General features: G+C 47.3%; 1 protein-coding gene across 1 annotated transcript in view; it reads right to left on the bottom strand.

Annotated features, from left to right (window-relative positions):
* Nucleotides 1-24,979, bottom strand: part of LOC126548448 (uncharacterized) — a 78,106-nt gene that overhangs the window by 33,155 nt on the left and 19,972 nt on the right. The window contains exons 7-12 of the mRNA XM_055063483.1: nucleotides 14,249-14,360; nucleotides 9,839-9,991; nucleotides 9,305-9,524; nucleotides 4,462-4,502; nucleotides 2,767-2,786; nucleotides 347-523 (exon numbers count right to left, since the gene is read on the bottom strand). Of these exons, the coding sequence (XP_054919458.1) occupies nucleotides 347-523; nucleotides 2,767-2,786; nucleotides 4,462-4,502; nucleotides 9,305-9,524; nucleotides 9,839-9,991; nucleotides 14,249-14,360 (723 nt within the window). The remainder of the gene's footprint in view (nucleotides 1-346; nucleotides 524-2,766; nucleotides 2,787-4,461; nucleotides 4,503-9,304; nucleotides 9,525-9,838; nucleotides 9,992-14,248; nucleotides 14,361-24,979) is intronic.

The following is a 24,979-nucleotide window of genomic DNA, read 5'->3' on the forward strand; positions in this document are numbered from 1 at the left end:
TTCTAATTATTAAAAAAAAATTATAGTGCGTTTCATTTCGTGAACGCTGGTTACGAGCAAGCGTATAGGTGCTACTACCTTTTTGTACAGCGGCGTTTACTCCAGCTCAGTCGAACCTAGTTTGAACTACTTCAAGGGACTTCTGACTTCGTCTACAGTTTATATGTCACTATAGCCACGCTTTTATTATGGGTACCGCACCTTCAGGGAGCAACCCTGGTGTACTCTATAAACAACAAGAGACGAAATAACAGAGCCATTCAAACGTTTGGGCAACACGCGAACGAGAAGAATGAATGGCAGTATAGAACTCAAGACTTGAGATGGCACATCGCCGGGGCCTTACGTGCAGGCTCCGAACAGCGCCGAGTACTCCGTCGCTGGCGGAGCGCAGGGTTCGCAGTGACCTGGAAGGCTTGATGGCGCCACGGCCGGCGGAGGCCAGCTCACACATGAGAAGTTCCCTGCGAAGCTGACACACCTGGTTCGTGCGTTCCGCCACAGCGGCTTCCAGGAGCTGCGCCTGCATCACAACGGACGCACTTGAGCGACAGCGCGGAGTGCGACGCTAACAGTGGTCATGCCGCCTGCGCTATCTTAGCGATCCCCTTAGCAAAATGAAAATGAGCATGACATGCACTAACCTGCTAAATCGGATGTTGCTCGGAGATTTTGTAAGTGTTAATGGTAGCATTCCACGTTCTTCAGGGAACCAGTATGTATGTGAAGTGTTTCAAACACGTCGAAATAGGTCATGCGAGTTCCGGGGACGTCGACCGACAACTTGAACTGGTGGACTGGGCGGAAAAGGCCAAGCAGGCCCAGGGCCTTACTTGAGCCCTAACCCTCAGCCACGTCCCTCTTTACCCTTCCCCCTTTCAATAAAGTTTATCACCACCACCGAGCAGCAACAGCAGAAGGCAACACGGCAGGCTTCCAAGATTACAGGGTGGATGTTTGCTCAATAGGCTACTTTTAGAGTACCGAAAACAGCAAGATGCGCTCTGCAGGTGATAGGTACCGATTCGGAATTGCTTCTCACATAGGAGATGGGCCAGCTTGAAATGCTGAGCATCTTTTTCTTTTTTTAACACCGTAATTTATCTTCACCTTTGACCAGAAACGACTCAATTGGCGCCACGATGTCATTCTTTAATACGACAATGTATTGACCCGTGTGAATGTCTATCTTTTTCCGGTGACCGCTGTTCACCGGCTAACAGATGTTATGGCAAATGGCAAATTGGCAAATGTCATTTCATTCGAATGACATTAAATTTTCCCGTGTAAATCCCGATTAGCGGAATTATATGCGAATGCCATTCGATTCGAATGACATTAAATCTTCCCGTGTGACAGGGGTATTAGTTTCATCATTCACAGTTTTGCCATAGAGGAATATATTCAACAAGAGCGGACACTCCCATAGAGCCCAGCGGCCGAATGGGATGAATTGACTGTAGCGCACCAAGCGGACGGGGTTAACGCTTGAACCACACTTCCGGTTTCGGTTTTGGACGCACGAGTTTTGAATGCTAGTTGGCACGAGTTACGCCAGCAGCGCTGATCAACGCGGCATTGCTTTTTTTTTTAGCTTCTGCTGCTCAACCGCGCGCGTTCTTAGTGCGGAATACTTTGATTATTCAGTAAAAATTATTACGAACCATCTTTACAGGCCTCCATCGAATCTGTGCCACGTGCAATTTCATAAAGTAGACGCAAAGTGCCTTGTAAATGAGGAAATGTTTATTTCGCTCTATATAAATGCTCGTTCCGGACTTTTTGTGCATTTATCCAAAGTTGTGACACCGGGTAAGTAGCAGCAGTTCCCGTACGAAGCTGCACCGAACGACATCAGCCGAAATATAGTAAATTACAAGCAGGTGTCATTTTCGTATTTAGACCTTATAGAACTACTGCGTGTAGAGACGAAACGTCCATATGTGTTGAATGGGCGACATTACAAACAAAAGCCATTCGGTTTTACATACGTGTCGTCGAAAATACCCGACTCATTCCAAGCCGTACTTTAAATTATGAAGAAAACATCTGATTTCCAAGCATTCCCCCATTCCCGGGTAAATATTTCCTTTAAGAGCACAAACACACGGGCGACTGCGTGTTTCCAAAACAACTCGGCTTCAGCCGACGCGATGGCACGCTACATAGAGGTCGCCACAACACAGGCTCTCAGCCAGACCATGCTAGACACTCGCCGAATGCCTCCTACTCGCGCTCAAGACGAATGCGTGAGTGCAAAGCCGGTTTTCAGTCGTTCCAAAGACATAAATTTCAAGTTCTTGTTTTTTGAGCCCTTCGGCGTGATCTTTTGCATGTTCTGCCGGCGCAAGCAACACACTTCCGTGTTATCACTCTTGGCAATCGCTCGCCGCGCCTTCGACAAGCGTGAGTACCGAAAGAAGGTATATCTTGCGGCGCCATGGAAAGCGTCACAAACTTGTCTCACTAAGATTCAGCACGCCAAACTGTCACCACGGCCGAGCAGCTTTTTGATAAGTGCGTCACAATGCCAGACGCGGCGAACGTGCCTAAAAACTATCCCATAAAGTAACAAAATTAGTTAGAATAATGTTGGGAGTCATAGAAAGCGTTGCACACATCTCCAAGTACGAGTCATTAACTCAAGTCAACTACGCCAGGACGGCCGAGTTGGTTTTCGATAACTACGTCACAAGTCTCGGTTCCGTGCCGTAAAAGCCTAAATTGCTTGAAATGCGTCGCACACTGTCAAACCAATTTTCTCACCTTGCAGCAGTCCAGCACTGCTGTGGTGCCGTGTCGAAGTGCAAAAGAAACGCAAGAATACGCGGGGAGCCCAACAAACACGCTACATCCGGAAGAAATGGGTGGCCGAACAGGCGAACTTCACATTCACTGGCCTCGCTCCCTTCGGTGGCGTGTCTGGCGCATGACGCATGGATCTGGCGCGTTGGCGTGCCGTTAGCTTGTTGCTAGGTGGCGCAAGAAAATTAAGTCGCAAAGTAAAAGTTCATTTATACGCAAAACCTATATACGCGTCAGCTTACGGATGGGGTGAACACTAGGCACTACGTGTTTCTTGTTGCCAGTTTTCTCCGAGTGTCCCCTCTTGTTGAATTTCTTTCTCTATGGTTTTGATGTTGCGTCCTTGACCGTCACTAATACGTGACATCTGGTGGAGGTGTTGGTGTGTTCATGTATTGAAGGCCTCCGCAAAGCCGCAATCCAAGCCTGAAACCCGAGAACAACACCAACGTTGCCAAGGGCCGCAGAGCTCGCCGTATAGGCAGCAAGGGCTGCTACCGGATTATGTACTTCTACCTGAAAAGAGGAGGAAGTGCACGGCCACGACAGCAGCTACAATGACAACCCCAGTGTCGTCAACACCGATCGTGCTGCAGCAGCCCAGGGAGCCACCGACGTTCCGCGGATCAACATTTGAGCACCCTGAAAGCTGGCTGGAGACGTATGAAAGGATCGTTACATTTAACAACTGGAACAGCTAGGACAAGCTGCGCCATGTCTTTTTATCATTGGAAGACGCCGACGTGGTTCGAGAATCGAGAAAACACCTTAACTACGTAGTACCTGTTCCGCAGTGGCTTCCTGCACACATTTACAAGCGTCGTGCGCAAAGAGCGAGCCCAAGCTATGCTAGAAACCTGAGTGCAGCTGCCCAATGAGACCATCACAATCTTCGCGGAAAACATGACCCGTCTTTTCCGGCACGCCGACCCGGAAATGTCGGAGGAGAAAAAAGTCCGCTTACTGATGCGGGGTGCCAAGCAAGAACTTTTCGCCGGACTGATCCGTAACCCGTCGAAGACCATATCTGAGTTTTTGGCAGAGGCAACAACGATCGAGAAAGCCCTGGAAATGCGCACTAGGCAATATAATCGCCACCGCGGGGAGAAGTCCAAGCAATGGGCTCCGACGACCTCCGAGAGATCATGAGAACCATTGTGCGCGAAGAACTGCGCAAGATCTTGCCTTTGTCGCAACCTCGGGTGGTCTCAGTCACTGACATAGTCAAGGATAAACTACAGCGATCTCTCGGAGTTCCTGAGGTGCAGCCGCAATCGGCACAACCCCAGCCGGAAGCGATAACATACGCCGCCGCCGCCATTGTCCCCCTCCGCGCCCGCGCCTGCAAGTCCGTCGTCCGCCGCCACCACCAACACGCCCTCCCGTCGTCCATCGCAGCTTCCCGAGGAAGACAGACGTCTGGCGTGCTCCCGACCACCGCCCGCTCCGCTACCACTGCGGAGAAGGAAGGCCATCGTCTACCGCCGGTGCACATACTGCGACTTGGGAATGCGAGGGTTCTCCGTCAATGCACCAAGCCGACAGCAATGTGAATGGCCACGTGATATCGCCGACTACATTGCCGCCACTCAGTGAAGCCTGGACGACCATCCCGTTCGTCGTCACCAGGCCGCTACTTGTCGCCGCAGCACCGACCATAAGCTGGCCCAGCCAGGGGCCGGTCTGTCAGCCGGTATCTGGAAAAATATAACAAGCGATGAAGGTGCGGTTTCTGTTCGTCGAACTGACAAAGATCCCCCGCCGCCGACGAAGACACTGCAAAGACGTAAGAACGGCAGCTGTTCTTACGAATCGCTGCATACGTAGGAACGGCTTTGTGAATACAGACCCAGATATCGCCGACTCAAATGTGTTTCGGTATATGTTTGGTCTGGGGCATTACCTTCAATGATGATGGAATGTTTTTGGTGGCTTTTTAAAGCGACACTTTCTTTGGATCTTCCTTGGTGTTTTGCGTTCGTCTTCGTTACCTTGCCGGATATATGTATATATAGGGAACTTGGGCCGCTGTGTACCTGCCCGAACAGACAACTTCGGCTCTGGGTACGTGCCATCGGGTATGATGTGCCCATTCTTCGTCAGTACCCCAGAATGGATGGGCTACTGTGACACAAGCGGTATGAAGCCTTAAATGCATTCGGATGTGTGTGCTACTTCTTTGTGCCCGTACATACTCTCATCGACATTCTTCCCTCGACAAGCATATCATGCATCGTCTTCGGCCTCGTGACGCCGACAGCCAGCAGCTACTCGCGACGTGTCATCCGCTATTGCTGCTACGTCGCTTACACAAGCAAGCTTTGCGTCATTTAGATTCCACTGTGTGTATTTACAGTATCAACCCCTCCACCCGCCAGACGTTATGAGCGCACGGTGAACGATTGGAGGAATACGCATTTAAATGTAGCTGTGGTTATTTCTGATGTAGGAGGAGGGAAAAAAAGAAAGCAGAAGGCAGGGAGGTAACCAGAATAACGTCTAGTTGGCTACCCAACACCGGGGGAATGGGAAAGGGGAAAACAAAGATGACAGAGAGAGAGAGGAGGGAAAGAAAGAAGGAAATTGCGATGAGTTCGCTGACGCGTGTGGTCTTACAGAAATTGCATTAATAGTCACCGATGGTCGCAAATATCTCATATAAGGGGAAAAATGGCATGAACATATGTCCTAATAGCTGCCAGAGCCTTGTGATGAAGAGGAGGAGAGGGAGTGTTGCTTGTTACTGGCGGACCTAGGCCTTCCACAGTTACCGGCAATCGCTCCGCCTGAGCGCCACTTGTCTAGCGCTATATGGTCTGAATCCCGTCATATTATATCTATACTACAAGGGCATCTACCCGCCGGGGTGGCGTAGTGGCTTCGGCGTTTCGCAGCTAAGCCTGAGGGTGCGGGGTCGAATCCCGGCCGCGGCGGCGGCATTTAGATGGGGGCGAAAAAAAACAACAACAACAAAAGAACAACAACGCCCGTATACCGTGTATTGGGTGCAAGTTAAGGAATCCCAGGTGGTCAAAATTCCCCAGGAGTCCCCCAATACGGTATGCCTCATATTCATATCCTGGATTGGCACGTAAAACTGAATAATTTAATTAACTAACAAGGACATCTGCTAACAGAAGCGAATCTAATGGCGAGCAGGGGTTTGAACTTGGGCGCAACAGGCCGCGCCATCTATTCCATTTCGAGACACACGTACGGCTGATACTTCACACTTTATAGCTCTATATTGCGGAGGAATTCTAGGAGGAGCAGAAGTACCTCTCGTCTAAATATACATTGCCCACGCAGGAACAAAATGTCAGTTGCGCTTTTGTGTGGGGCCATCTTGCGTTTCAGTCCCATCTATGTTAACACCTTGCGTTCTGCATCAAACTTAGAACACTAAATTATATATATATATATATATATATCGAAAGCTTGATAGTGCACACACAGCGATAACGCGCTAAGTCCTGTTTTGAACCGTCACGCTGAAATTTGCGATGACCTTTGCGGATGTGGTATAGGAGGGCAGCTTCAGTTCTGTGAAGTCCCATAATTAGTCACACAAGATTAGTTCAAAACGCTTTGAACATGTTTTTTTTTTTTTTTAATTTGAAATACTACTCTAAACGTATACGTAATCAGGGTTGGGTGCATATAAAGACTGCGCCGCGAATCATCGGATGTAAATATTTAAATTAAAGCCAGGACTTTAGAAACTGTTTTCTTGCTTGCTCGTTTGATAACGCCAATTTTTGTAATTGGTCCACTAGGCGCACCCGTTTCCCATCTGGGCATGTAGAGGTCGTCTATACATCGACTTCTACGTACATTACAAATAAACAACGAGCATAGGAACAAGGCAGGCCTCGCTTGTTTCCGTTGTGCCTTAAGCATTGCAGCTATAAACTCAGCTACTGTCCTATCTGTATAGTATATACGCTATATTGTGACACCAGGTGCCGCCTGTCCTCACAAACGGCCAGGGAACTGCGGTATCGGGGGCGGCGGCTGTGTGTCTAGAATATGAATTTTATTTATTTTTTTGCTTTAAACCTATGCATTAGAGAAATATGCCAAAGGTACTCACCATGATGACACTTTGTTGAGTTGGAGAATAATTTGTCCAACCCAGCGCTCAGTTAGTTATTGCCAGAAGTGGTTTCTTGCAAACTCTACTTTCACAGAATGTTTGCTTGTAGGACTACTTGAACACTGTGACATTTGTGTGTTCGCGTATAGAGGTGCTTTCATCGCGCAATGGACGGGAATTTCTAATAATTAACGTGTGTGCACATGTGACGCTTCTTCTCGTAAACTTTATTTTTACAGCCCAGCTCTCAGGCTCCCGTTCCTGCGGCGAGTGTCGGCGTCCGCGTCTGCGGCGGCGGCGTAATCAAGTGGACGAGCGCAGCGAAAGATGAAAAAGTGAAAAGCGGCGAGAGCGAAGAGGCGCGAGGAGGAAAACGAAGAGGCAGGTGCAGCGGAACCATGAGGCAGAAAGCGGTAGAGGATATGGCGAAAGCGTGAGAAGCGTAGTGCGGCGACGATGCTACGAGGTGGCGCCAGAGTAGCGCGCGTCGTATGGGAGGCCCGTCTGCGGCGGCTCCTGTGAATTGCGCCCACACGTCACCCACGTGCAGGCACTCGCGATCTCCAGATTAGCGAGGTAGTAACGCGACACTTCGCACCGTTTGCAACGGGCCACACGAGACAGATTTTCCGTGCCAGCCAATATCACGAAATGCAAAAATGCCCCCCCACCCCCTATGTAATGCCCTAACGGGCGCTTAAATAAATAAATAAATAAATAAATAAATAAATAAATGAATAAATAAATAAATTGAAAACACATATACAGCTGTGCTCAAATTTCGTATTATAGAGCATCGTAATTGTCGGTGAATTTTTTGTCTTGCAAATGTCTACTTTTTTTTTTCTGTTATGAATTAGTATGTTGCTGTGTCTGTTATATTCCTGTGCGTGTTGTATAGCAGGCTCTGATGTAACCAATTTTCCTGTTTATCTACAGTTATTAAAACAGATAATCACTTCACGAAAAGTGGCCGTTTCTGGCCACCTTTCACTAATTTGGCCTTTTGCTTGATATAAAGTATGTTGCGGGCTCGTGAAAATGCTTTTAATGGGTCGTATGGATCATTGACGGCATTGAAATGACGCGTTTTTAGTGCGTAAGGGCGTGCATGGCTCAGCGCAGTGCTATGAAAAAAGAAGATTACGTCGACGCTTCGTTAAGTTACATCTTAGACCGAGAATAGCTGCCTTGGCAGATGGATGCTGAAAATGGCAGTTGTGCTGAAAGTTGCGTTGCGAATGACTGAACCATCAATTGCGAGTTGAAAGTTTTAAGCCGCGTGGGTTGTGCTGCGTGAACGCGTTGCCAGCTGTTGCATAAAAAAAAAGATATATACATGAAGACGAAAACACTCTTTGGGTCCGCCGCGCATGCTAGAAACGCGAACAAACTGCCAAGGTCAAATTGCCAACGAGCCATAGCAGTCTGAGTGATGGCTCATTGCTTAGCGCATCTGGCTGCCAGCTGCGTGTAGCTGCAGTAGCATATATCCGATTCCTATATTATGCTGGGTCCCGTCTATTAGCGTCTATTTTGCAACAGCGAAAGATTGAGTTTATCAAAAAAAGGCGATGTGTCGTTTCATTCCATGGCCACAAAATGTCTTATTTACTGAACATGTAGTGTCGTTACTGCAGTGTCCGAATGCAACTTTGCAAGTGGTGATTCGAGCTCATATGCGTGCACCGTTAATTCTAAAATTTCCGGGATAACTTACTAAAAAATTCGTTATTTATACAGCAATAAAAAACGTAACAAATGCGGTCATTTTGATAACTTTAGTGTGCTCCATGAAGATATGGAGCCGACGAGGGCTTTTTCACAGGCACGCCGCTAGCCCCATTTCGTCTGCACAAGGCCAAATAAATAACGGTCATCCTGACAACAAGCCCCATATTTACGTTGCATTACAGCAATTATTTGCTAAGGGGCTTATTTGCACGAGTCTACCGTTCACTGTCATGCTCGGTAACACAAATGCCTTGTCTATAACATTCGGCCTAGAAGCTCAACCATACACACAAAGGGAATTCGTACTTGTGAATTCAGCATCCTGGAACGCATGGCTTCAATTGTTCAGCGTTAGTGCTTATTGGGAGGCTATCCTGCAGTCTTTGGCCAGCATAATAATTAAAAAGTTCGGTTATATTTCTGACGGCGCCCCGCAACACTTTCGTTTCATTCGATGTGCTTTCTGTGCATAATGCTTTCCTCCAGGCAATATGTGACGAAAAGAAAGCAAGAAAAAGGAAAAAAAAAGAAAGCTCAGTCTTTTTTAAGGCCATGGCCGCAACACAGATGAGTTCAAAGCTCTCCAGTGTCCTGTATAATCGGCTACCATCGGAGCCGGGCAGCACGCGCTCGGCTCCGCGCCAGCGGAGATGCTTCCGCCGTTGTCACAATAAAGCTGCTCGCCGCCACGTGACGGCTGTTTTCTCCCACCACAGCGGGGAGACGGATACCGGCGGCCAGCGGTGTGGGGGAGCGCCGACGCATTCCGCGCGCGTTCCCGGCATGCTCGGAAAGAAGAGCGTGCATACCGACTGCAGGAGCTGCTCGGAGAGCTGTTGAATGCGCGCCAAGCCGTCTGCATCGAGCCGCATCAAAGACGTCCTCCGGCCTGAAATAGAAGCACAACAGTTGGCCACCCCGTCCGCCTTGCAAGTCGCGTGCACCGAGCGGCTCCCGGCACAGTCTGCGAGGCAGGCAAGGCACTTTTTTCCCCTCCTCACTCATCTTGCTGTCACCACCGCTTGCCCGAGACGGCTTAGGAAGCTGTGCCCTTTGGGCTCAGTACGTATTCAAAAAAAGAAAGAAAAGAAGGAACGAAACAAAAGGAAAAAAAAATTTGGTGGTGTTGCCTGCTTTACACAGGTAACTCTTTCTTAATTTTGCGACACAATGCACTAGGAATAATACAGGTTTGGCACTCACAGGAAAATGGATCAGTCGCATTGCATGTATACGGCGCCCTTTTTCGGATCCACAGTTCCCCGACCAGCGTTTCCAAACCATGCGTTTCTCGTGATTCAGTCGGACATCTTTCACATGGTGTGACACTTCGAGACAGAGCCATTGCCACTTTCATTTATCCCAACGGCCATGCAGATATAGATGCGTATAGAGAAGTGGGCTTTCTCGAATGCCACATTAATTTTGGATTGGTTGTGTGAAAACGTGGTGGCGAGCTGCTCCCGCTTGTTACTTTATTTAGTTATTTATGTATTTATTCATTTTTTTTCTTTTACTGCGCACCCACAACAGGAATATTTAGCGCAGCGCGATTCGGAATTTGTGCCATCTGCGCATGCGCGTTTGCCCCGGCTCGTGAACTCGTGGCGCTTCGAGGTCGCGCGTCGCGGTAGCAGATCGTGCATCACCGTCTCTGATGAAACGTTCTAATAATACTAGTTTCCTTGGTACCTATCTCTCAGATTTGTGCGCATGAAATTACTATAGCTGCGAAGGTATTCAGCACAAGTAAGACGTGCTTCAGATTGCTGCCGTGGACGATGGCGTTGCGTAGGGGCACTCAGATTATTCTTTAGATGACGCATCAAACGACCATGACGTCACTAGTAAATGAGGCAGTTAAATGAGCAGTAGTTCTCCCATTTTTCGTGAATCGGAACGACATGATAGAACAACACATTGTCATTTTTACACGCGCTCTGGTACACACAAACGCACGCGCCCACATGTTCTTGTTTTTCTTCTGAGAGAAATGGCGCCTTTACATGCAATAATTATCAGTTTCACACAACAGTCATAAAGGAACACAGATTACACAATGAGACATGCAATTTCCTTTTTCGTTTTTACAGCGAAACTGTCTACGACTAGGATCTGGAAAAAAATGTGTCCGAGATGTTGACAAAAACAAATCATCATGTGGGCCGATTCTGGTGATAGTGCAAGAAGGGTCCAAACTCAATGGCACATACCCCTGAGGGCTCGATGCGTGTCGAAACGTCAGTGTAAATGCATAAAGTTAAAAAGAAAGAGAAAAAGAAAGTAAACAAAAGTAAAAAGTAAAAGTAAAAAGTAAAGTAAAAAAATCGAATAGAAAAAATAAGAACTAGAAAGAATAAAGAAAAGACGAAACAAACAACGAAGTTATGATGTTGACAAAAACAATGAGCAGTGAACACTGTTGACCAAACGCTAGACTATGACGATGCGTGTCGAAACGTCGGTGTATATGTATGAAAATATAATAATAATAATAATAATAATAATAATAATAATAATAATAATAATAATAATAATAATAATACAAGCAAATGAAAGTAAAGTAAAAAATGAATAAAAATAAATAAAAAGTGAAAATAGAAATGAAAAAGAAAAAGACGAAACAAACAACGAAGATATGTGTTTGTGTTTTTATTCAACCATATAGAACTTAATATAGCTATTGAGCAATGCAGCTTCGCTATTCCATCTTCACTTAGTGGAAGGGCTGTGAATTTTTTTTTCTCCCTATCATCTTTTTTTTTTTTTTTGCCACCAGGGACCACGCGCTTTGTTCGCTAGTGAGTGAACTATGGAAGACCATCGTTTCAGATGAGTCCATTCTGAGTGTTGAGAAATTGCTTTCCTTGAACAAACCGTACTTCCACGCTTTGGAAACAATTTCTACACGCGCCTGTTTTTGATACCAGCAAAAAGAAAGAAATAATTAAGTTCGTGATCTGTTGCAAAGAGGTAAGCAGACAAATTTTCGCATCGCAATGAGGCCATCGTTGTCCTAGATCTGTGCAAATGAACCGGCGCACTCTTACGTATACCAGACACAACTCTTCGCAAGATTCTCATCGCACTTCACCTGAAGTTGTATATTTCTTACGACATCGCTGTAAAAGTATTTCTTCGATTTTTCGTCGTTTGAAACCATTATATGGGTCAGTGTGACTAGCAGGTTCAGTACATACATCGCTTCTTTGCACACGATGGCACAATTCTTTCTTAAAAAAATAAAAAAAAAACTGAGCATAGCAGTCGAAAACTAGAAACTGGATTATTTCCGTCCATCTCTTCCATTGCGCCGTCCGAATATCAACTCCTCCTCCTCAGCTTCACCCTCATTTATATATTGAGAAGAAAAACAAAACTTTGTCCTCTACTGCCACTAGGGAACAAATTCACGCCCATGTGACACTGTGGAGTGTGGAGTGGGGCGTGCTAACCACTGAGCTATCGGTCACCTTTTGCGCGTGGCAATCTTTGCGGGGTTTAATGCTCCACGCGGACTCAGAGAGTGGGGGTGCCCTGTGCATGCATTTCGGAGGTCACTTGGACATCTTTAGATTTAGAATAGCGTTCGGCGCCTTACGTACGGAGGAGGAAAGAAATGGAGAAGGCCGGGGTGTTAACCAGACATGCGTCTGGTTGGCTGTTCTACGCTGGGAAAAGGGAAAAGGATATATATATATATATATATATATATATATATATATATATATATATATATATATATATATATATATATATAGAGAGAGAGAGAGAGAGAGAGAGAGAGAGAGAGAGAGAGAGAGAGAGGAAAGACACGCCGAGTTCACTTATGCGCGCGCAGCGCACCGCTAAGTCAAAGGCAAGCACTCTGCGGGACGTTACGGTGTGCCTCCCTTGAAGACTTACGCAGACTTAAGGTACAGGAACGCAAACGTAGCAAAAACCTTAGTGGACATGGGAGCCAGTTGGTGCCAAACCTGCTCGAGCCAAGACTAGCGCAAGTCAGACATTAGCGCAAGTCTCGGAAATTGTGTGTTATAGGCGGTGCGGTAACTGCGATTCAGGCGAGTGTACAGGAAGCGAAAGAGTGAGACAATTCGCATCGAAGCGGGTACTACGGGTCCCATCACGTTAGACGACGATATTTCTTAGCGTACGCAAATATTACGCATGATAAACTCTTCAAATAACGTAAGTTAACATAGCAAACGTAATCCATAAAAAACCCGTCAACGTATGGAACATGTGCAGTGCAGAGACTACTATTTCTTTACGTGCGCAAGTCGTTTACCTTAGCTTGTGGTCACTATTTGAAATGTTTATTACTAAGGCGGACGTAGATGACGTCCTGCACTTCTAAATTATGATGTGAATTTTTCTTGGGAAGATGGTAGTATCCTTATGAGAGTCTGCTCCTGTTGCCGTAAAAGAGTTAGGAGCCCCATGTCTTTTTTTTTAGTTAATTTATTTAATTTTCTCTTTCTTTGCCGCCAGTGAGTTCCCATGCTCCCACTGCTTGGTACCCAGATACTTTGCTACGGTGCACTTAATTAACTTCCTCTATAATGGCTAGATCAGCGTTCATCACTTTCGCTCTCGCAGAGCTTCAATATTCCTGGACATCATTCCTATTGGATGTATTCTAGCCGCACCACTTAAGATATAACGTTACAGCGTTGCTTCACACTTGCGCAGCATGCAGTGTTTTTGATAAAGAAATTACATAGAGGTGCGCTTGCGTTGCATCCTGTCATGTGCACCTAACGTTAATATTGAGGATGGCAGCAAAAACTTTGTGAACGGCCTTCGTATTTATTTCTTCATGAGAAAAAAATCGCCCTTGCCCAAAGTGGTTGCCTCCACAACAAGATACATTAGAGGGGAAAATAGGCCAGAAGTGAACGCTGTCTGTTCTTTTATATTCAAATGTGATTAGTAGCCACTTTGCAGTATGTTTGTATTTAACCTCTTTCACGCCACAACTTGGACTGCTGTGTGTGCACCACTGAGTCTGTGCCCGAATGGAGAACAACTTTCCTCACTGGGTAGGTGCAACTGGGTATGTGCAACTGGGTGCGAGCCCATTCTTGGTCAATGCTCCCCAATGGGCATGTGCCACACTCTAGAAAATATTCTTTAAAATTCATCCGGTGCTGGACGCAATCGAACACGCGTCACGTAGGTTCCTATGACATAAGTGTACACAGAGAAAAAAAAAAAAAAAAAATATATATATATATATATATATATATATATATATATATATATATATATATATATATATATATATATATATATAGAGAGAGAGAGAGAGAGAGAGAGAGAGAGAGAGAGAGAGAGAGCAGTTAAAGATAACACGTTAAGCTTTTCAATAAAACTTATACACATCACAACTCTGTCTCGTTACTTCCATAATCATAATAATAATAATCAGCATAACATATCAAAAGTGTCATCACCAGTTACACACCCATCAAAAGAAATACTGCTAATCGCATTAACGTCGTCAATCATTTCCAAGGATTGTACGCGGCGTCAATCTTGTTGTTTTTCCGTGACAAAGCTGCGGGGTTACGTACTGTCCGATCAGTTTGGTGACAGAGGGCTACTTACCATCAACGTCACTACTGTGGATATCAGTATTCAGAGCCTGAAGTTCTTTGACCTTGTCGACAATGTCCCAGATTAAAGACGCCTGCTCCTGGCTGTGCGAGCGGATGGTTTCCTGCATGTGAGAGCATTGCGACAATGTCAATGTAATTCATAAATTCATATTATTTGATACATTAATATGTATTAAGGAAGTCTTATATGTTATTAACTATATTTTATTTCTTGCGGTCGAAAAGACGCTAAAACAAGTAAGGAATTTACCGGACAGGAAAGAAAGTGGCGGTACATGCCTAATCCTCTACCGAAGGGCGCCAGCAGGGGAGCGGCTAAGCCTGCCCAGCTTCTTGTGCTAGACGTTCTTTCCTGTTCTGTCAATTCTTATTTTCGCTTCTTGCCCACCTCAAGGAGTATGAACCAACTAGCCTAGAAACAAGTAGCAATATATTTATACACTATGGCCATGCTGTAAATGCAAACTGCTATAGAAAACAGCAAGCAGTTTACGTGATTGCGAGCAAAAAAAAAAAATATTCATCGGGAAGCGACTCTCGATATAACAGGAGTAATTGCTCAGGAAACTAACTGAGAAATAACACGAATATAATTCAAAGTCCAAGGGCGAAGGCTCCTCCCTGCCAAACAACGAGGAGACTGACTATGCTCACAAGGGAACAAGACTATACACAATGTCTAAAAGACCACCTACAATGTTTAAGAAGCTTAAAAAAAAGTTGGACGCAGATTAAAATTCTACAGAAACCATGGATGCTGATTTTAAGATCACCAAGAAACCTTGACTGCGGTCAAGAGACCTAAATAAGAGACAGAACACAGACCGAAATCTCAATTTGACCTTAGAAGTCTCAATGAATAGCTGTGAAAATAATGTGTAGTCCAAGTAACATGAGCTGTCTTGATTTAAAAGGGATATTCAATCCTCCATGATGACAAAGTGCATTCAAAAATATTTATTAACCATGCTGGCTGATTATCAGTTGTATGTTAAAGCACTGACTAATTGAAGCTGAATGCAGGGGGCCACTAAAGATCCTTTGTCACAGCGCCTTTTTACGGCAGACTGCTCGAAACCTTTTCCCTTGATTCTTCAATGAAAATCGCTGTAACCAGCTGTTTTCCCCAAAGGCCAACTGCAACGAAGTAGTATGTCCCGTTGTAGTGACGGTGAAGAACAACGCAGTGTCAAATCTGTGAGTCACAAATTCAACTCTTTGTTGGGCGAACTTGCGCCTAGCAAAACAACATTCAAGCACAACGATAGCGACGAGCGAAGTCGGCGATTGTCGAAAATCTGATCAGCAGGTCAGGCGCGTCGGCTTTTATAGATGACTCGTCGAAGGTTCCAGCGTAATCGCTCGTGCTCGCGTGCCTTCCTGAAAGTACTACGTGATTCGCTTCGCGCATACAGTCAGATTACAAAAGGTCCGGTGGCAATAGGCAACGAATGGAACTATCGATAAAATTCGAGAAACTACTGATACATGCAGGCGCGTCCTGCCCCAATCGATAACGTTTAAGATTTGTTAGTCGGTGAATAGCGGCCATCGGAGGAAGCTAAAGTATGCGTGTCATTATGCTGTTAAAGCAACCGTGGCAAAGCTGCAGGGCTGGCAATTGTCTGATTCTGTTGTTAACAGCACTTAAGTAGCACCTAAGTAGTCGACGCGTGCACCTTACCTTTGCCAGATATGACGAAATCCATCATTGCCTATAAAATTTTTAGCGCATCGCGGGCTCAGCCCTATCTGGGAGGTCATGCCGAGGAGCCACGCTGGTGCCTAACGCTGTGGGTTTTCGGTCATACCCGGCAAGTGAAGTACCAGCAGCGGTTTGTTTTTCAGTTCGCGTATCAAAAGCGTATCACCCCCCCCCCCCCCCACACACACACACAAAATAACATATGAAAAAAGGATTCATGGAAAGAAAAGGAGCATCCGTTAGCATAAATCCGTGTAATCGGACGTATACCTTCACACTGAAAGCAGCCCAGCAAACATGGATTAGCGGTAAAGCGACACAAGAGCTGACTAGAAACCGAAGGTTTAATTCACCATTCGGCAAAATGCGTTTTCTTGTGCAGAAAGTTTGAGGCGCTCGCTCTGCAGAAATAAAGGTCAGTCGCGCGTCAGTAAACCGCCCATATGGCTGTATGAGAAATGTTCAGTGTCCTAAGTTTCCCACTTGGAACGCGTGGTACGATATCATTATCAGCTGCGCTTGCATGAACCCCACAAAGGAGGCTTGTTGGGCTGAAATCCGGTCGTCAAGCTCATGTGACCTCTAGCGAGTTCACAGCAGGGGGCGGGGGAGCATCAGGTCGATCTGGGTGAGCCCGACTTCTAAGTGGACCCACACGTGATGAGTTCATGTAAACGAAGCAGTTGTAGCGTTCTTTTTAGCCCAGACTTTCTTTTATCGAAAACCTTGTGCCGCCGTTTACCTATTTTTCTATTCTGCTATAGATCTTTTCGTTTCTCTCCCCCCCCCCCCCCCCCCCCCCCGCATTCCCCCATTTTCTTTATTCAACTTGTTTTGCTTATTCGATTCCCACCCGCCGTCGTTGCTCAGTGGCTATGGTGTTGGGCTGCTAAGCACGAGGTCGCGGGATCGAATCCCGGCAACGGCGGCCACATTTCGATGGAGGCGAAAACGCCCGTGTACTTAGATTTAGGTGCACGTTAAAGAACCCCAGGTGGTCAAAATTTCCGGAGTCCTCCACTACGGCGTGCCTCATAATCAGAAAGTGGTTTTGGCACGTAAAGCCCCATAATTTAATTTTTTTTATTCGATTCCCCTTTCTTGGCAGAAGATCACTTCTGGCCCTGCTCTCTTGCCCTTTCCCTCCTGTTCACAAACAATCACGTTATTGCACGTTGTCTTCCTTCACGTTCTCTTGTACCACTTGTCTTTGTTCTCCCCTATCTTTCGTTGTCACAGTTTCCGACATTTGTGTGTCGTACGATCTTGCTAATGGCGGTGACTACGATGATTCTAGTTCCTTTGCACTCAGTTTCTTTCCCACTACGTATTTTACTGACTGCAAAATGAAACTTTGAGCTACCAGTCAGCGTTTGTGTCGTCTTCTCACTCGTCCGTGTTTTCAGCATCGAACCAAATGAAATAGCACCAAGTCAACATTTTACTACACTTTCAAACTACGTACTATGCCCGGCGGTCTTAGAGTCAGCTCTAGCAGCTAGGATGTAGAGAACATCTGAATGGCTCAGACGACAAGGCGCTGCTTCGATCATGCAGAAAAGCAAAGCGAAACACGACCACGCGCTTACGCTTGTTCACAGCGTCTCAAACATGCTTCGCAAAAGTGAAGCGACCCGTGCACATTGTCGGACACTGCGTCACTTTACATTCTAAAAGAAATCTACGCCTTAAACCTCGCGTGAAACGCCAGCTTTAGCAGGATAAAACAGTAGCGGGGAATAAACGAGTACGATACGAATGCACAGGACTGACTCTACTACTGTTGACTGGCCCAATTTTAGCCGTGCTGTTAGTGCTCAGTGATTGAAAGGCGATAATCGACCGCATGGTGGCCGGTGCTTTTCGCGCCGTCGCTGGACTGCTGGGTGCTCGCTGGGGGGCTAAACGCAGTCACCGTGCATCACAAAGGCCTTCGCTTTCATTGTATACCACAATGCATCAGCTCGGTGTGCCCAGCGCCCATCGAAGGCGCAAACAGCGCCGGCCGCCATGCGGGCTTGTACGTGGTGCGTAGTGTGGACATTGCAAATATTACGATTCCGCCTGTGAATAATTTTTGCGCGATTGAGAGCCAACTAATGATAGCCCCCCGTACGGGGGTCTCCGTCTGTTTGGCGTGCTCTGCGGACATTCCCGAGCAGACACGGACGTCTGGAGTATGTACTATGTAAACAAGGCGTTGTTTCCTGTAGCCTTTTGTTTTTGTCTGAAATCGCTCTTTCTGGAATTTTCTGAGTAGTGGAAAAGAAATGCTTCCTTCCGATAGCATTGTGTCTATTATGTTGGTGCATAATATATTTAACGTAAACGTATCTTGGTCAATTACAAACTTTATATGCCTCTTTCTGGCACTTAGATTATGAACCGTGACGATGTTAGCTTTTTATAGCCATTGGTGAATGGTGTGGGACGCTCTTTGTGCCTCGCTTAACTCACCCGCAAGATCGCGTCGCCGCTCGCTAAGCCACCAATCGCTGGGAGTCAGGAGGGATACCTATGAATCGGATGTCTATGAAATTCAGCCTTTGAAGCGCTAGCCGCCATAGCTGCGGCTAGCGATTAATCCGCTGAAAGCGCTTGCGAAGAGTCTAGCAATTAAGCCGCTTTTCTGTGGATCCTTTAACGTCTGAAGAATCATGTCGCGCTTAAATGGAAATACAGTTGATCTCCTCCACGCCGTCGGTAGCGAAGAGCAAACGTGCGAGCAAGGCGTGCTGTCTCACCCACTGAAATGCTGTTGAATTGTGGGCTTTTAGGTGCCACAATCACGATACGATTGTGAAGTACGCCGTAGTGGGGGCTTCGGATTAATTTTGACCACACGTGGGGTTCTTTAACGTGCACCCAAAGCACGCTAAACGTGTGTTTCTGCATTATCACCCCCATCAAAATGCGGCCGCTGCGGCCGGGATTTGATCCCGCGACCTCGTGCTTAGCAGCGCAGCACTATAGCCATTAAGCAAATACGGCGGGTGAGGAATGCTATCGCATTCTTTTAGTTATCAAAGACACATTCTGCAAAATATTTTCACTCTACGAATAAGAAGACTTGAGCAGTCAGTTTTTTTTATGCTACATTAACTTAATGCATTTTTTGGAAGCTTCCATCTAAACATATATGGTTGGACCTTCGATTGCGCGGGGCGAAGAAATGTAAATCATGCCTGGCCAGAGGCAACCCTATCAAACTATTTAACTACACTATCAAATGTTCCTCGAAAAGGCACGAGTGATATGCCCTTGTGCGTGTACTGCGTTCTCAACATCACTTATCCAACAGCACATGGACAGCTTCTTCGCTTCATCCAAGCCACGGTAAAACCAACACGCAGCAGTGAAGTGACCAGGACATAGAAAAAAACTGCGCAACAGTTTTCAGCGCTGCACATATTTCGTGTGTGACAGTCGGCGAAAGTGTTTGTTTTGCATAACTGAATCGTAATTTTTTATTTAGATGTTTTAAAGAATAACGAGTCATGCCTTATGGTTGTCAAAATTTAATATTCATTATGTGGGCCTTAAAATACATCTTGATTGTCTTGATGGTGGTGGTGGTGTTGCAGCAGGCGGGGTTAGCCTGGCATACATAGCCGGCAATTTTTCCGCCTGATCCTCCAGTGAGCAGAGATCAGGGGTGCGTCAACAACTGTCGAAGAGCCTCGTGTCTCGCATGAAGGCAACCAGCAGTCGTCGCACTTTCTTCTCGATTGCCGTGGGCCCTCCTTGGAAAACGACGTCTTGAAAGGTCTTGTGCGAAAGACCATTCTTTTTCAGGCTGTCGACTGTCGCTTTTCTTTCTGTGTCGAACTGCGGGCATAGCCAAATGAAATGTTCGATGTCGCCGGTATCACCACAGAAGGCACAGAGCGGGGAAGCGCATCGTCCAGTATTGAATAACCAAGCCGGGGTGAACGCGGAGTCGCTTCTGATGCTGTAAAACAGCGTTGTTTCTTCCCGAGTAAGTCCATTGGTCACACAAGCTTCGTGTGGAGTCTTGTGGATTGTCCTAAAGTGATTTCCGATTGCATCCTTAAGGCACGTTTATAGTCCGACGTTATCGGCGCGCGGGTGAGTGTCGTTCGCGGTCAGTCACGCTGCGTCGGTTGCGCTGCGCCAGCCGAGATGCCATCCCCTCAACGCGCGCGCCGTCGGCTGCTATCTTCGGAGCATGCGCAGAACGTTCGCCAAGTCGCGCGCCGTCCGCAAAGGCCGTCTGCGAAGTTGTGTTGGCGCCTGGTTCTTCTCGCGCAATGCATTGTGGTGCGAGAGTTCTGCCGACTCCGACGCGCGAATGGCTCAGGAGCACGGAGGAAGGAAACTAAGGAGAGGCCCTACCCCCTCCGCGCGCTAGGAGAAAAGTGTGGCGGAAATGACGTATAGGTTCTCATTTCTTTTGCTGCTTTTTTATTTTTTTTTGCTCCATGGCCACGCCTTTTGGGCCACAATGGCGGCGTTGTTCTGATTTTTTGAGCGCGCACACGTGTTGCTCTGGTAGGTTTCGTGCCGTGGCAAAGGCGCTGTGTGGGCGGGTTTGCGTTAGTCACCGTGTCTTGTTGCGCTGTGTTACCTGCACCGTGCTCTGCCGGATGTTGCGCGAGCGCGCGCGCTCCGCGTGCGAAACCACGCGCAGCGCGGCGTGGTTTCGCGAAAGATGTAAACAAGAGAGGAGGGTGGCACAAAAGGCGGAGCATCGCCATGAGCAACGCCAACTTCCGGCTTCACTTTTGCTTCACAAAGAGTGACGTCAGGGCCTCTCCTTAGTTTCCTTCCTGCGTGCTCAGGAGCCATATCGGCGCCGGGCCCGTCGGGGCGCGTCGGAAGCCGCCGGTTACGTTGGCTGCGCCGGTGCGCCCGACTATTGGGGGCGAGGACTTACGGAGTCGCCATCTGTCGGATGCGCCTCCCTTGCGTAGTACGAGGGATCACGCGGCGCACTCCTCGTAGGTTTAGCTTACGGCGCTCAATAAGAACACCACGCGGCAGCCTTCCTGTACATTTCTGTAAGCACTCTCAAAATGAGGGAACTTCATTAATGTCGAAATAATAATCTTGGGCAAACTGAAAGCACAGAATCGTTTACAGACTCCATCTCTTTACCGAACACGTACAGTGAAAGCCACTGCGCGCGGTCGCCGCGATGGAGTCTCCCGAAACGGCTTCTTGCGTGAAAGGTCGGCAATAGCTGAGTGCAAACTATGTGAAATATATTCCTATAGTGGGCGGTATCTACAACCAAATGGCGCCTAACAGAACGAAGCCTCAGTGCATGCAGCGATCGCACGGGTTCGCGGCGCGCGACCGACTGCGCGTCTGCATGCATGTCCGCACACAATGTTTCGCTTTCACTGAGAGCATTTTCGCACCGTGCTGTGAGCTTTAGGCCGCAGAATATGAGCATTTGACAGTCCACATGCAACCATTGTTGCGTGGACGCTATCAGAGCTGTTCAAAAACAATTTCGTTTTAACAAGGGACTTCGACGTCTACGGCGACTGTGATGGGCCGTCGCCACGATTCAATATTTTTTTTTTCTTCTAAATTCTTAGACGTGTCAATGTTATTTCTAAAGTTGCGTCGCACTGTATGGACTCAGCGGGCGATTTCGCGCTGCTTCTTTTTCGTAATCCAGTACGTTAATTCATGACACAAACATGACCATATGCCATGCCTTTGTTTAATGTGCTTCTTACCACTCCCTTTCCATTCCAGTAAGCTTGCCAGTGTCTAGCATCAACAAATTCATAGACTAAACCATCGTGACATTAGCCGGGCAGCGAGCGCGGGCGAACGTCCCAGTGCGCGTTTTCTGCTACTCACCGAACATCGCAGTCCCGGCGCCGTAGCAGAAATATTCCTCGCATCTGTGCTTGCTGCAGACTCAAGATGTAGCCGATGGCTGTTTGCCGGTTCAAAGTTTCGCCAGCTAAGCTTCACGCAGCTCCTTGCCTTGCGGCTACGTGTGAATAAGGCTGACACCGGGCTCAGTTGCGTACGTCCGGCACTGCGGCACCGAGCAGTAGCCTACCATGCTGCACGCCTCCAAAGGCAGCCACTACATATTATAGCGATTTCAAATGTTGTCAAGCAGACATCCAAGGCGGGAAAGCCTCATCACTTAATCAGAACCGCAGCGCAGGTGGGACTTTAAACTTTCGTTTTCAGCTCGCTTCGGCGCTTCCGAAGCAGCCGACGCGGCCGCTGTGTCCACGTGATCCCTCGTGCCACGTCACGCCGATGGTGGCGCCAGCATTTCCAGTGGTGGAGCTCGCCCCCAATAGAGGAGTCGTTTTCGCCGACGTGACGTAGCGTGCGCGCGCGCGGGCGTTACGTCGGACTATAAACGGCCTTTTAGAGTTCTGAAACATGTTTGGCGCTCTTCGTTTTGGGAGGCATGTCAGCGCTATGGGCGTGCAAGCGCGTCAGCTTTCTCGTTTTTTTCCACATCCTACGTGGGATGGGATCCACTGAAACTTTCTGTTAAATCCCTAGCTCATTAGATCTTTAATCAGAGCCTGAGATTGCCTTGTAAACTCCTTTCGAGGTAGCCCACGGTGTAATAGTTGTCACTCTGACTTTGAGGTCGTCAGCACCACGACATAAAGTGCAAAATAGACGCGCAGTTTTCGCAAAGCCGTGGCAACTGCCGCGCTTTCTACTCTTAAAGACAAAACTACGCGGTGTAGGCGCCCAGACCATGACACATTAAGAGAGGGTATGTATTATGCAGAATGCCACTGGCGCAGCTATCTGTTTTTGCACACACCGATCCGTCTGTTCACTTGTAGGAGGCTCAAGTTGGGTTGGGCTCAAGTTGTCCAGCACAAGAAACTCTGCTTCGCCAATTAAGATGGTACGTTTCCCGGATGGTAGAGTACACTGAGGCTGTACGTAACGTCCGAAAAAGACTATAGCGGGTCGAGGCGACTTCGTTTAGACCATTCCAATCCTAAAGATCGGAAGGTGTTCAGCGCCGCATGGAAATGGTAGCGAGTTCTTGCTCTTAGCCGCCGAAGAAGCGCCGCGCCTGCGGGGGACTCACGCAGCCTTAATAGCTGCGTCAGCGAGGCCTGAGATGCCAAAAGGCGGAGCGGAAGAGACTCTGCTTCATTACTAAACCTCTTGTTTGAATCCGCCTGATTAACCCCCATCGCCAGGCGAAGTCCCTTTCTGTGCACTGCCTCTAAGCTCTCGAAATGGCTCGGTGATGATGATATCACCGACATCTGATAGAGAATGCGGCTTGTTATAAGTGCAGCGCTCAGCTTAAGCATGGACGTAGGATGGCTTCCCTAACGTACACCTGCCATGCGACTAAGTGCGTTGACTCTTTGCACTGATGCAGCCACAACACTTTCAACTGCGCGTCGCCAAAGTAGCTTGCTGTCGATGGTGATGCCCAGAAATCGAACTATAGTTGCACAATGAATTGGATTGCTTCTAATATTCACTGTCAGGCGTGTTGACTTCCGCCTCGCTCCCGGGAAAGGCATGAAGGTAGATTTTTCCGCTAATAAAGGTAGGCCAAGAGTCGATAAGTGGCGTTCAGTGATAGAGATTACGCCCTGGGCTATCCGGGCCAAACGTTTGTGTTGGTACCCCGAGATCGAAGTTCAGATCTCATTTGCGTAGATGGACATTTTAACTGCCGTCCAACCTACTTTCAGTGTGTCTGGAAGTCTGGCCATAGCAGCGTTAAAAAGCAAGGGAGATAAGACACTTCCTTGTGGGGCGCCGAGGAAGATGCGTCGCTTTTCGCTCATTATATTTCCCAGCTTAGCCTGGACAAATCACTAAGATTCGTGGACTAATCGAAGAGCATTTCCCGAGAACTCCATGGCTTGGAGCCCGTTGATGATGGCTGCATGAAGCATACAGTCGTATGCTTTGGCAAAGTCCGTAAATATGGCGAGTGACGAAAGGCCGTTGACGCGATGGTGCTCGATGTGGCTTAGTAAGTCCAAGGTACTGTCCTGGGCATTCAACTGTGGACGAAGTCCGGTCATAGACGATGGCAGTCTATTTCCTTGCTCAAGGTACCAAGTTAACGTCGTACATATATTCCATCAACTTTGATAGACATGATGTTAAAAACATTGTGGGGTTTTACGTGCGAGAACCACTTTCTGATTATGAGGCACGCCGTAGTGGGGTACTCCGGAAACTTGGACTACCTGGTGTTCTTTAACGTGCGCCTAAATCTAAGTACACGGGTGTTTTCGCATTTCGCCCCCAGACGTGATGTTAGCCATACTGGCCGATGTGAAGTAAGGTTCGCAGGATGATTTCTGGACTTGAGTAGTGGCAACACCCGTGCTGTCTTCCTAGCTTCTGGGATCTCTCCTGTGCTCCGGACGTGATTAAATATGTCCAGAAGGGCTCGTATTCACTCGTATGGCAGATTTGTAAGCATCTGATTGCTGATCAAATCGGGACTCACACCAAAGCGTCTTCTTAATTTCCTAAGCGCCAAATCTAACTCACGAAAGGTGAATGGCGTCTCCTTCGTATGGAATGATGGAGATGACAAAGGCTTCGCCACTCCTGCTGATATGCCAGATCTGTATACATTTGCAAAATATTCTGCAAGAGTTTGTAAATATTTTCCTCGCTTGAAAGCAAGCGCTTCGAATGACCTATGCGGGCGAATCTTTCGGGATAGGCTATCGACTACTCCCCATATCCTTGTCATGGGAGTAAACGCCGATAAGCTCTCACAGAAAGCCGCCAATTGAACTCGTCTTAGCCTTCTAGTGTAACGAGGGATATGACAGCGTTTATCTTGTTAAGTTTAGCTTTCACGGAGGAATTTTCCTTTTTTCTCATTAGTTTCCACTCTGCTCTCGTATACCGGCTGCGAACAGGTTCTTTTGTTTCAAACCAGGAGTAGGTAAAAGATCTGGCAGTTTCAACATCGAGGTAGCCACTCTCTTGTTCCGCAACATATCTGCGAACAACTCACCAGGGGATTCATCCAACGCTTCTCTGTATGTGTCC

The sequence above is a fragment of the Dermacentor andersoni genome, chromosome 1 (assembly GCF_023375885.2).
Source record: "Dermacentor andersoni chromosome 1, qqDerAnde1_hic_scaffold, whole genome shotgun sequence".
NCBI classification, from domain to species: Eukaryota; Metazoa; Arthropoda; class Arachnida; order Ixodida; family Ixodidae; genus Dermacentor; species Dermacentor andersoni.